General features: G+C 48.4%; 1 protein-coding gene across 8 annotated transcripts in view; it reads right to left on the bottom strand.

Annotated features, from left to right (window-relative positions):
- Positions 1–13430, bottom strand: part of SMOC1 (SPARC related modular calcium binding 1) — a 133093-nt gene that overhangs the window by 16633 nt on the left and 103030 nt on the right. For all 8 annotated transcript variants that reach the window (XM_036238611.1, XM_016131270.2, XM_016131271.2 and 5 more), the window contains exons 8-9: positions 1817–2009; positions 1170–1252 (exon numbers count right to left, since the gene is read on the bottom strand). In XM_036238611.1, the coding sequence (XP_036094504.1) occupies positions 1170–1252; positions 1817–2009 (276 nt within the window). The remainder of the gene's footprint in view (positions 1–1169; positions 1253–1816; positions 2010–13430) is intronic.

Genomic DNA, 13430 nt, shown 5'->3' with positions numbered 1-13430 from the left:
GCCGACTCAAGTAGACCTACCGGTTTGTCCGTCTAAGAACCTCCTCCTTTTCTTACTTCTCTTCTCATCCAGCTTAGATTATGCTGATCAAAGCTCCCTCACCTACAGTCCTCCTCTCTGCAGTGACGATTTCATTCTCTTCCCTTTGCGAATCCTCCAGATCTCTGGATCAGCACCACCTTCTCAGAGAAGCCAGAGACTCTGAAGTGGACTCTCCCTGCTCTTCTCACAGCGCCTGGTTCTGTCCCTGCAGAGTACCTGTCACCACTGTTTGTATGTTCGTGTTCATCTAGTTGTGTGCTCTCTGTCTCCTCCACTATATAAGTCTCATGTCAATTTTGATCACCAGATAAGACCCAGTGCCTGGCACATCTCAATTCACATTTGCTGAGTAGATAGTTAGGAGGTTCCCTGCCTCCACGAGTTCATTCTTGTGACGGGGTGATTTCTTCACACCTCACGTGGGAGCCCCCTGACTTTCAGGATCCTCTGTGTTTAGCTCTCACTTTGGAGTCCTGATGGGGAATGGGGAGGTGGTCCCAGCTCCCACCTACGCTGATCTGCGTTTGTGCTGATTGAGATGACAGTGTTACAAGCTACCAGCATTCAGTAATTTTATAGTAACTCGCTGGCAGAGAACACTATAAATAAGGGGAAATACAGCACAGTAGCCATGTAGAGGTCCTGGGCCCCCGGCCTGTACCTCTTGTGTCATGCCCCCAGGGCTGTCCTGGGTCACCAGGGATCATTGCCAAAGCACCTTGCAGGGCGGGCGACAAACACCGCCCATGCCCCTCAGGACAGCCCCTCCCTGAAAGCGCTCTTCCCTTCCCAGTCCTGGGGAAAAGGGTTCACAACCCCCAGAACATCGTCCCAATCACCAGAGGATAAAGAAAGAATTGTAGAATTGCAGGAGTGGGATTTTCATCCAATGACTACATTTTAGAGGTAAAAAGGTAAGGGCAAGGAGGAGAAACAATGTGTTTAGGGGCAATTCCCAGACTGGATGCAGATCCCATGGCTCCCAGCTCCAAGCTCCCGGGATGCCGCTGCACGGCTTACGGCTTACGGATGGGGAAAGAGGCCCTGAGGAGGGAGCATTTCATACGATAAGGAGGGGAAGGAACAGAGAGAGGTGAGGTGCCTCAAAGGACAGCGTCGTGGCCCACCTGGCAGCTCCCTGTCCTTGAAGGGGTCGTCCACCTCCGCACTCTTGGCCCTGGCATCACTCTCACAACTGGGCATCACGTAGCTGGGAAGAGAGAGAGAAGGGGGTGGGGTGAGAATGGGCTGGGAACTGAGCCGACTTCGGCCACGACTGCCAGCAATGATCTGTGTTGTCACTAAGCCTAGGGCTGCCAGGGCTGGCAGTAAAGTACCTCCTGCGCTGCCCAGCAGCTACGAGGCAATCCTCGCATCAGTGGTACCACTGAGACATGCTCAGCATGTCCTTCTAATCACTCGGGCACACCGATGTCACCTTATGTCTGCACACGGGACCTTTTCTGATCCATAGAGCCTAGTGACTCAGGCAAAGCAATAACCTTCTTGTCGGCGAACTGAGAGTTCAGAGAGGTTAACTAGTTCTCCAAGGTATCCCAGTTAGGAAGGGACAAACATGTGACCAGCATCTAAGACCCAGGTGTTTCTACCAGAACCTCATCTGCCCATGAATGGAAATGTTGGCTGCCTAGTGCTAAGACCCCCACCAGCCAGGACAGCAAAGCCGGGAGGGGTTAGGGGCCAGCCTAACAGAAAGCTGGTCCTTTTGCCCCAGGGCCCACCCGAGGGGCAGGACAGACTCAGTGGGACTTACCGTGTGGAGGTCCCAGGCAGCGGGCGCCCCGTGTCCACCAGTACACACCAGCAGTAGCCAGTGGACTGGTGGCACTGCACTGGCTTATAGAGCCCCCCAGGGGCACATTCGGGGATGACAATCCCCTCACGAGGACTCTGCCGGGCCTCTTCCAGGGCACTCTGCCTCTCCTGGTCACATGAGTGGACTTTCTCTGCAAGAGAAGACACAGCCTGTGGTGACAATCACTCCTGTGACTTATCGTTGCTGCTTTCTGTGCGAGGACCTGGTCTGGCCCCAAGGAACCGATGGCTTGGCTGATGAATCACCACAGAGAGCAGTGTCTCCCACACCAGGCCGTAGTGAGGGCCAGAGCCCTGTCCACCGCCAGGATTTGAAAGCATTCACCCCAGAAGGTTCTAGCCAGGCACTGCAGGGTTGCTCCTCATCAGAGCAGCGGTTTGCCCCGGGAGTGGATTTCCTGGCCGCTGGCTCCAGGAGAGATGGGTGCAGGAGCCTGACTGCCCTGCGAGCCCCGAGCTGCTGACGAGCTGATGCAGGAGTACCTACGTGTGGACACCTTCTCAAGCCCAGACGCAGCAGGACAAAACCACGGGCTGCCAGCTGTAGTGGGAGTCATGCTCAGTGCCCAACAGGAACAGAATCGAGGCCCCACTCCACTCCTTCCCAGCCTCCAAGAGGGCAGGACAAAGTAAGATGAATGGACTTGCTCGTTACTTGATACCGCGTCCACCCACTGCAAGAGCGAAACAGGCCCCAGGAAGGTGTGCGCACTCAGTGGCCTCAAGAAACGCGTGAACGTGTCTGCACAGCCAAACCAGGTTTCCCCGGGGCCAGGCCCAGGCTGAGGCAGTGTGCGGTGGCCTGTGCCAGGCAAGGGCCGCTCAGGGAGCCTCAGACCCACTCGCCCCTGACCTGAAAGTTCTCCCCAGCCAACCAGTCAACCTGCCTGACCTCCCTTTCTCTTTTTTTGGTTGTTGTTGTTATTGTTGTGCTGTGCTTTGTCTTTTTATTTTCTCTCTCTCTCTTTAATTATTAAAAATAAATAGCATTGGTTTCTTTTCTTGTGCAAAGAAAATTTTGAAAAACCCATAATCCCACTAAAGTTAAGCACTACCTTCCCTAGATCTTTTCTTATGCACATACACACAATGCGAATACATAAGCACACACCTACTTGTATTTTTACAATAAAAAGGATCACATCATAAACCTGTACTATTAGTTTTTATCTACTTTATCTATCTATCTATCTATCTATCTATCTATTTACTTTCTTACTTTATTTCTTTCATGAACATTATTCTAGAACTTTCCTCTTGAAGAAGATGACAGGAATACAGTCTTGGGCATGCCATAAAATTTTCACAGTGTTACAAAATGCCATTCTTAGGGCCGGGAATTAGATATCAGCAACCCAGAAGCTCATGCTGCTCACTGAAAGGCAGCATAAATGTTCAAAGCAAGAGAAACTCAACTCTAAAGGAGCCAACCCCTTTGAAATAATGGCTCTGTTAATGACACACATGTGAACAGTGCCAGTGTTTTAAACTGTAGGTGTGCACAGAGACACCAAACAGCTTAGCGCTGTCTAAGAGAGAAGTCAGATGATGGGGAAATGGTTCTTTGTCTCACTCTGAAGAAAAATGCTGAGAAGCAAAATAAATAGCCCAGGAATTCTCACCGCAGGATGAGGGGAATATTTGCTTAGGGGCATAAGAATATCTGAGGGTCAGGAGGCAGGTACAGATAGCACATTCACTATTAAAAGATAATCTTCAACTTGGAAAATGAAAAAAAAATACTATTGTTTTCAGAATGCAAACACAGCAAAGCTAGACAGAATGTGCTTGGCTAGTGGAACAGGAGTTTTCAACAGTTGACAGATGTTAGACTAGGTAGGGACTCTGAACCCAATTATAACTACCACCAGAACAGCCTCTCAAGGCAGAGACATATACAGATGGGGGAAGCCTGACTTGAAGACCCAGAGCTTTCCCTGGAGCCCCAGGCTGGGATGGAGCCATGGCACCTTCCAGGAGATTACGTAAGAGTTTTCGACAGCTCCCCGAACCCAGTTTGGTAGCCTTATTTTCCAAACCTCATATTTCATGCCACAGAAAAGGTGACAGAGGAGCAAAACCAAAGGCAAACAGCTTTTGACTGGCACCATGTTCATTTGTGCAACAACCTCTGACAGAGGCTTTAAATTAGATCCTCCAGGCCAACGTTCTAAAGCCATAAATCAGACGGAAAGCCAGACGCAAAGAAATGGGGGAGGACGCTTCCCCAGAGGCAAAGCGAACAACGGACCTGACTGCACACCACTGGGGATCCTGAAACTGCAGAAGTGTGGAGAGGCACCATCTAAGAAGAGGTGGGAACTGTGGTTTGGGGGCTGTCGACAGTGTGCTGGAAGTCCCGAGGCTGTTCTGAAATGCTTGCAACCAGCTCTCATAGAAGCTGCACCAAGTTCAGTGGAGAATAAAAACCATACAAATGAGAAAGCTCTCTAATTTGGAAAAATGGGGGCTGGCGTGGAATCAGAGAGAAGGTTAAATGTAGGGTTTATTACCCTTTTGTTTGTTTGTTTGCTTGGTTCTTTGCTTGCTTATTACTTTATGACAGTTCCCTACAAGTGCCCCTCTAAGAGAGAGACTGGAAAGGTTTATGATAATAGCACCAACTGTTTGGGAAGAGTATACAGTTTATTTTCCAACAGAGAGAAAATCTCCTTTAAAACTATCTTTAAACTAATGACAGTCAAAGCAAATATTCACAGAGTAGTATGTGTCAGGCAATAGACTAAGGGCTTTACTTGCCTAATCTCTTTATCTGTGTGAAGTGGCCACTATTATTCTGCCCATTTTGTAGATGAGAAAGCTGAGCTTTGGAGAGATCCATGAATTTTTCCAAGTTCACTCAGGCCAGAGAGAGGAGGGCTGGGGTTCCAGTTAAGGGCTTTTGAAAATCAAGCCTGCCTTGTTAACTTCTAGATAGTCCTGCCTCTAATTATTTGCTCTCGGGGAAAAAAATATATTTCTTTTTATAGTGTGAAGTTTTTCCAGGTCAGTCGCTTTGCAAACTACCCCAAACCTGCTATATTCAAAACCAAGTGTGCAAGAACATGTACTTGCCCATTCAACACAGCACAGCTTCTTCCAAAGTGATTTTTGTCAAGCTTAAGCACACTACAAATTGTGTACCTGAGTTATTTTCCCTCTTTGCCTTGGAACTGAAAAACTTAAAGCCAAATTTGTAATTTACCTGCCATCACAGAAGAGTAAAATGAATACTAACAGCGAACACCTATTTGTGTGTTAAGTACAGGTTTGGTACTGGTCCTTTACTTGCATTAACTCACTTTAAACCTATCACAAGCCTCTGAGACAGGTGTTACTATTATCTTCACTGAGCAGAGGAGGACCCAGGAACACAGGCTGGCTGTGTGATTTTTCTCAGCGTTGTATGACTAGGAAGTGGCAGAGCTGGGATTCCAGCCCAGGCCGTCAACTCCCAGACTGTGCTCTTCACCTTTCTGCAATATTGTCTCTCGTCACCCAAGGCTAATCTGATTTTTATTCTAACCTCTAGTTTTCTTTTACTTGGTGTGGCAGATCGTTACAAAAGAATAACATCCCCCTGCACGCATCCCTTGTCAGACCCGTCCACGTTGACTCCGATTTGCTTTAACCAATGAAAAAGGCAGAGATAACAGTATGTGACTTCCAGTCCCAGGCCTTAAGAGGCCTTAAAGCTGCTGCTTCCCCTTATTTGGGAGCTACCCTGAGACCACCATGTGAGGAGGCCAGTCCGGCCCACTGGACGATGGAAGGAGATCTGAAGCAGCTCAGCCCACAGCCAGCACCAACTGCCAGATGCGTGAGTGAGGTCATCCGAAACATTCCAGAAGCCAGTTCCGTCCTTGGAGCCATTTTCACCCTCTAACTTTCTGAGTCCCCTCCCAAATGAATCTTACGATTCCCAACTATCAGTTTTCCTAGATACTAAGAAGTCACCTCCCAGAATGGAAGGCAGGGACTCTATGTCAAGGGCTTCTTCATGACCACCGGGTCAGAGATGGAGCTCCTTAGAAGTGAACACTCACTATTCTAAAACATTTGATCTCTGCTTAGGGAAGTTCGGGGAAGAATGGCTAGATTCGAAGGTCTGGCCTGATAACTATGAGAATGGGCCAAGGCTATCTATCCGTAAACACTTGAAAGGCATAAACAGAAGCGGGGAGGGAACAGCAGGCAGGGCTGTCTAGGGAGCACAGCAATACATGATCGCACGTTTGTACATACTCAAGCACACCCATCTCTATAATCCTATCCTGGGACGGTGCAGAGAGAGGAGAGCCAGATTGCTCCCTACCTGGCAATGGCTGGTTTAAGTTTCACTCAGAAACCTCTGACTGACTAAGAGAAGAAACACAACAGAAAAGCATCCTGTGGAAGAAATGGGAACATGGTCCAGCCTTTGCCACCAGAAATCACACCATCCTCTCTATCAGCAATTACACAGCGAAGCAGTACTGAAGTGGGGCAGGGGTGGGCAGGGAGGGAGACAAGAGAGAGAAAGCTGGGCTGAACCAGACGAACGTGAAACCTGTGCCCAGGGCACTGGTTCTTATGTGTCCAGCCAAGACAGGATACGCATGGAGAACAGATCTGTCTGCCCAGGCCTCTGAGACTCTCAATTACTTGTGGTAATTAGGAGTAAAGGGGAGTGGGGACAGCCTAAATCTTCAGCTAATCTCCGATCTTGATTTTAGCCCAGAGTTTATCCTTTTGTTCTGGGAACCTTTTCTCTTGTATCTTTTTCTTTTTCCTTCTTTAAGAAAGAGAGAGAGAGAGAGAGAGGGAGGGAGAGAGGGAGGGAGGGAGGGAGGGAGGAAGAAGGAAGGAAGGGGAGAGAGAGAGAGAGAGAGAGAGAGAGAGAAAGAGAGAGAGAGAGAGAAAGGAAGGGAAGGGAAGGGAAGGGAAGGGAAAGGAAGGGAAGGGAAGGGAAAGAGAAAGAGAGAGAGAGAGGAAGGAAGGAAGGAAGGAAGGAAGGAAGGAAGGAAGGAAGGAAGGAAGGAAGGAAGGAAGGAAGGAGGGAGGGAGGGAGGGAGGGAGGGAGGGAGGGAGGGAGGGAAGGAAGGAAGGAAGGAAGGGAGCCAACGAACATAAATACTAGAAGGCTCTAGCTTCAGGCCCTTGGGTTGGTCTTTCTTTCTGGTTGCTGCCTTCTAGAGGAGCTGCTGCTAAAGGAATGAGCGGACGGAAGAGCTGAGATGCTGAGTAACCCAACACCTGAGTCAGCAGGTACAGGTGAGCCAGTCATGTAGCAAACTCTTTGGAGAGAGAGTAGGGGAACCTTATGGTGATGGAGACAGCAAGGAGATGGATGGAGAGCAGGCAATAGTCAGAGAAGGACAGTAGTAGTCAAGGTTCTCTAGAGAACAAAACCAATAAGAAAGGGAGAGAAGGAGAGAGGGAGAGATGAGAAGAGAGTGGTTTATTTTTAAAGAATTGGCTCACAGGACCATGGGGGCTGGCAAGTCTAACATCTGTAGGACACGCTGGAAACTCAAGCAAGAATGATGGTGCAGTCTCGAATCCAAAATCAATAGATCAGGTCAGCAGGCTGGAAATGCAGGCAGGATTTCTATGTTATAGTCTAGAGACAGAATTCCCTCTTCTTCAGGAAATCTGTGTTTGTTCCTAAGGTTTTCAACTGATTGGATGAGGCCCACCCACACTCTGGAAGGTCATCTGCTTTAATTAAAGTCAACTGACTTTAAATGTTAATCACATCTAAAAAATACATTCACAGCCACATCTGGAATTGTGTTTGATCAATCTGGGCACCATAGCCCACCCAAGTTATATGAAAAATGAGAGCAAAAAAAAAAAAGACCAGAAAACCATACATAGAAGGACCAAGAAGAACCACAGGCCACAGAAACACGTATTGGGAAGGTGCCTCAATAAATTCTGAGATCTTTCCAAAGCAGGAACCAGAAGCTAGCGGAGGCTCAGTCGGTAATCAAAGGCTCAAGGGTGGCCGCTCAGGCCATCCCGACCAAAAATTGCTTATCCCAGAGAAAAGGGGGGGTGCGAAGCTGTCTGGGTAGAAGACGAGGTCCTCAGAGGGAAGAGTGCTCCTGAGTCTCAGACCGAATGGGGATCCTGAGAAACACATGTGACTAGGGCTCACAGAAAAGATGCAGAGGAGGTCAGGGGCCTGATGGTCCCAGGTTCTCACACAGGCTGATACTGAGTATGTGCTGGCATCATATCAGGCTCTGGAAAGGTCAGAAAAGTTTTGTAAAACGTAGGAAGAAGAAAGAACTGGCCATATGATCTCAACCTACGCTCGCTCCAGCCTCCCTCCATCCCTGAAGCTTTCCCTGAGAGCCTCACACTGGAGTGCCATCTCCCTCTGCTGAGTCCATGACTGAGTATCTGTTTCCCTCACGCACGCACCCCTGACCCTTGCTACCATGACTTGACCAGACTGTAGGCTCCTGAGAGCAGGGACTGTCGCATCCTTCCTGATCCTTCGCCACACCCATTCTTGGCGTCCTAGCTCTGAATTCATAGCAGAACCAGGAATGCTCGAGTTTAAAGGATCTATAAAGAGTATTTAGTCCAAGAACCCCACCATTGCTTGCATCCTGCTATGCCAACCCCAGCCACAGAATTCTGCTGCAGCCTGACACTTCAGAGGTGTGACCACCCACTGCTCGGTAAATGCCAAACGGTGGGGATGAGACCACAGACGCTGAGACAAGAATATCTGCCCCTTCGAGTCATCCTGGGAAATGACACGCTCAACCACCAGACTATCGAGTTTTGGATTTTCTTAGGGGAAAAACCAATAAAAGGTTACCCGCCTGAAAAACGAGAGGGGCTTATTTATGTTTCATTGCAGAAGGAATCATCCCGGCAGGCCAAGAATAGTCAGGAAAACACTAGCGTTATGTTGCCTACAATAACCCCGAAACCTCTTCAAATACCTCACGCCCGCCTCGCTGCTTATCAAAAATGAATGAAATGCTGAACGATAACCCGAAATAACAAACCATGTGTTAAAAACAACCTTCTCTGAATCACAACATGAAATTCCAGAGGCGTAAGAAATCGCGTGGCTCCTGCGCCTGGATCCTCTGTGCCGGTGTGAGTGTGGGAGCGTGTGCTGTCAGGATGGTCACTGAGGATCTGGACGAGGAAGGGATGGACAGCAGAAACCGAAGGAGGGACAGGTAGCACCAGGTGTGAAGGCACTGACTCCTGTTTTTGAAAGGCCGGCCCGGGGACTGGAGGTGTAGTTTCCATGGGAAGAGATACGGTAAAGACCATAGTTTTGGGGAGAAGTTAATGGTACATCACTGAGCAGGCTCTTTTGTTTATTTAGCCACACAGTGTTTTAGCACTTGTGGTTTCAAGCCAACTATGTAAAGAGGTTATTTTTCTTACTTGTGGACTTTGCGCTTTTTAACAGGAGGGGCCAAATGGCCCCTGGAGGACCATTTTCCAAAGCACCAGTTGCTGGACTGCCTCTGCCCTTCCACCATGGGCTGTCTGTCCATCATGTCCGGCAACAAGCTGCCACTCAGCCATTTCCAGTTTCCGAGTCTCAGAGTCATCCAGGAACTATCCCCCAAAGAGGAGAAGAGCCCACAGAACCATCGCTCAGGGCTTCCTCTGGAACAGAGGCAGGCATCAGGCCTAGAAAAAGGGAGTCCCAGAGGGACAGCCCTGGGAGGGCCTGGGAAGGAAAAGGCACACCAACGACAGGACGTCAACCCCCGAAATCGTGCTCAGGTGTGTAACAGCTACAGGTGGGGCAGGGAGAATAGAAACAGAGTATGGACACATTGGAAACAGTCACCTTTTCCACTGGAATGGGTTTCCCCATCTCATTTAATTTAAAGTCCCTTTTCCCCCATAGAGCAGGCAGCCAAATGAAGTGAAAAAAGTAACATCATCCCCCAATCTTAACCTACAAAGGGACCTCGGAGCACTTCCCTGGAGGAAGGCAAGTCCTTCTGACGGACTAAGTGACCAAGAAAAAGGATGCTCTTTAGCTCTGGCCCAGAAGAACTAAGAATGCTATAAAAACTCAATGGGGTGGTTGTTCCCCAAAACCAGAGGGAATTCAGGGAGTCGGAAGGAAGATGTCCCAGGAACAGGAGTGGGGGATGTGAGGGGATACTGAGCTTCTGTGGCAAGGCTTAATACAAGAAGAAATGCCTATCACATGCCAGCCCAGGGCCCAGCACGTAGAAGATTCTGTCACTGTTTCATGGAAATCAACAAGAGTTGGAATAAAGGCAGTAGAGTGTGGTCATGAGCTTTGGGGTCAAATGGCTCAGCCTCCACAGCTCATTAGCTCTGTGACCTTGGCAGTTGACTTATGACCTCTACATCCCTGGTTCCTTACTTGTGTAAGCAAAGTAACAACGGCCTGTGCCTCATAGGGTCCTTATGAGGATTTAATGCAATAGTATATGTAAAGCATTTAACCTGGCACCAGAGTAAGTAGATAAATGGTAAATTATTAGCTGGTCTAAGGTAGCAGTGTCCTCAGCCAATGTGGAGTAAACCCGGACTTCCTGACCCATCCCCAGAAATGACCAGTCCCCCTAACTGGACTGCAGGGGCTGACCACAGGCAGGCAGTGGGAACAGTCTGCTCCAGGCGCAGGCGACGGGGGGGAACACTGTAGGTAAACTAAAAAAATAATAATATAACTAAAAATCAGTCTTCTTTTCATGATCACCATGCCAACAACTCAAAACAATGTCTGTGATAGAATATTCCTCCCTTTGGCACGCCACTGCCCAACAGTCAACTTCTTCTTGAGACATACCTTGTATTTTTTCCCTTGACCTCTTAGCACCAAGTAGAGGCTGTGGCACGTGATAGCTGTGGATGGGCCTGTGACCTTGGACAAGGCCCCTAGCAAGTCAGGGCTCCTTTCTCTCACTTAAAATGAAGCAGTGGTACTACATTAGACCACATTCATGGCCCACAGTGTTACAATTAGACAGGTTTGGTTGCAATCTCCATGGCTCAAGGGCCAGGATCAAACCCTGCCTCTCACATCCAGGTGAACCCCAAGTGCCAGGAAGGGGCTGAGTGAAGGGCAAGGCTGTTGGGGGCCTTCGGGCCCTCCCTTGTACCTCATAGAGCCCTCCATGTTCATGCTGTGTGGCCCAACCTGCTGCGGCTCAGAGGCTCCAACTGCAGAACAAAATTCACAATGCCCATCCCACATGCCAACGCTAGCTGAGAGCATCTACTCACAGCGGTGTTTGCAGTGGGCTCTGGAAATCGGGCACGCAGCTAGGATGAAGTGCTGTGAGTGAGGAGGTGTAAAGGAAAATTACAGACCAAGTAGCCTGCCTACATAATTTCTCTCTGTGCAACCTAAAATGGCCATGCACAGTGCATCACTGTCTGCAGCAGTGACCTCTTTCTTCCCATACAGACAGAAACTGAGGAGTAGAAAGAAAGCAAGATATATATTCTACTAAAGATATTTCTCCTAGGATGGATTGTCCCAGTATATCGTATAGGCACTTTTTAAAAACTTTTCTCCCAAAGCATCACTGACTCACATCCACTCAAAGTTTAAACAAGGATCCATCTCTATTGACTCATACCATTAAGGGAGTTCATATGACCCTTCCACCAAAAAAAATATGAAATGCTTCACAGCGATTTTGCAATGAGAAGTGGCAAGCTGTCTTCTTTATGGTTTTTCTCAGTAACTCGTTGACCTTGACCTGACAAACTCTGTCCTTTAAGGAGAGAAGGAAGCAGAGGGCACAGGCCAATGAGGAGATGGGAGACAGATTTTTTAATTTGTCAAAATAAAGTATCATAACTTTGCTCTTCAGCCCCCAAAATACTAATGCTACATGTGTGAGCGTGTTTATAAGATTTATACCCTGCCTACTTCTAAAGCCATGTCACGAGCACAGAATGAGGACACTCAGACCAAAGCAGAGACCGCAGCTGACCTCTAGCAGGTTGGAAGGAGTCAATCACAGCACTTCCGCAGGACCTTTAATTTCCATTTCTTATCTACAGAGGCCAAAAGGAAAACATAGGGACATGTTGCTTTGCTATCAACACCAAAAAGCGCACAAACTCACCTACAAAAAAACAAACAAAAAAACAAAACCTTTGCTGATCAAGCAAGTTTCAGAGGCTGGATCATACCCCCACACTCCACTTCATTACACCTCTGTGCTCCAAGCAGACGTGGGATGAAGGTGCAAGGCAGCTGGGAGAGCTAATTTTAAAACAAAGTAAAAATGGACTGAGGGGCTAGGCTCCTCCCTGTCATGGGAAAACTTGAGAAAGGCCTTTGTTGCCAGAGAGGAAGCCATAGGGATGACCGCCCGTCCCAAGCTCTACCCTATCGGCCATGACCAACCGAGACACCTGCATGAGATAGATGGGCAGACATCCAGAAGGCCAGTTATGGAAATACACATCAAGGGTTTGTTTTTATAGAGATATTTTAAATGCACACATGCCCAGACCCGTCCGCGGCTGCTAACGTTGGTGGATTACTCATTCTTCCTTCCAATCGCGTCATGTGTGAGGTTCCAGGTGGCTGTGGGGTATTTGCTTACAACGGCTACCGCTGGTTTCCCTGAGAGCTGTTTATTTTTCCAGGCCTCAGGTCATTACATCACCCCGCGGTTTCTGGGCAGGCCAAGAGTGTCGGTTTGGGGGTGGGGGAATCAGCCAGGAGGCGAAGTTGCCTCAGTGACCCCAAATTGTAATCATAGCAGCAGCTATCCCAGCAGCGACCCCCGATGAGGGAGGGGCAATCTGAAATGCAGCCAAAGGGGCCCAAAACAGGCCTAGAGAAGCAAAACGCCAACACCAGCAGGTAAGGGCAGGATGCCGTGGATAGCGGTCATGTGACATGGATGGGGAGGCAAACTCACTCATGTGTAAGGAGACAGGGAAGCATTTCCATCACTAAAGTTAAAAGAAACGTATTTCCAACTGCATCCCCGCCGATGGCTCTGTCTTTGGGACGCAGTTACCGCGAGCGGCTGCACTCACCAGTGCACAGAAGGAAGGTCTGCTGGGCAAAGACGGAAAGGCACAGTCTTTAGGATTTAACCCACAGGGCCAGGTTCTGGGGCTTTCTTGATGTCACATATCAGATTATAAAAGAAGTCAACTACAAAAGATGGAGATAAGGGAAAGAAAGAGATAGGGAAGGAGGAAGGGAAGTTACATGACTCTACCAGAGGCTGCAGGAGTCAACGCTGAAGCTGAGGGAAAGGCCTACGTGCCACGCTGCCCAAAGAGAAGCGTTAAGGCTCAAACAACCACATTTCCTGAGAGATACTGTCTTCCTGGAGGAGAAAGCATAGACTTTTGTCATACAGAAAAAAAAAAAAAAGACTTTTATAAATCACAGCTGTAGAAAAGTGTCTGCATACAGTAAAATTAGAAACAGTAGGACATGAGGTGAAGAATGACACGAAGCCTAGTTTTTGTCATTTCTTGAATCTCTTTACTCTCTTCTGTAAATGCAGATGATTTTTAAAAATGCTTTCATTCTAGTTATATTAAGGAATGCCTTGGTA

This window comes from Rousettus aegyptiacus, unplaced genomic scaffold, assembly GCF_014176215.1.
Source record: "Rousettus aegyptiacus isolate mRouAeg1 unplaced genomic scaffold, mRouAeg1.p scaffold_m13_p_3, whole genome shotgun sequence".
Lineage (NCBI taxonomy): Eukaryota > Metazoa > Chordata > Mammalia > Chiroptera > Pteropodidae > Rousettus > Rousettus aegyptiacus.
Note: the sequence above shows the minus strand (reverse complement) of the source record. Positions and strands in the feature narration are given on the sequence as shown.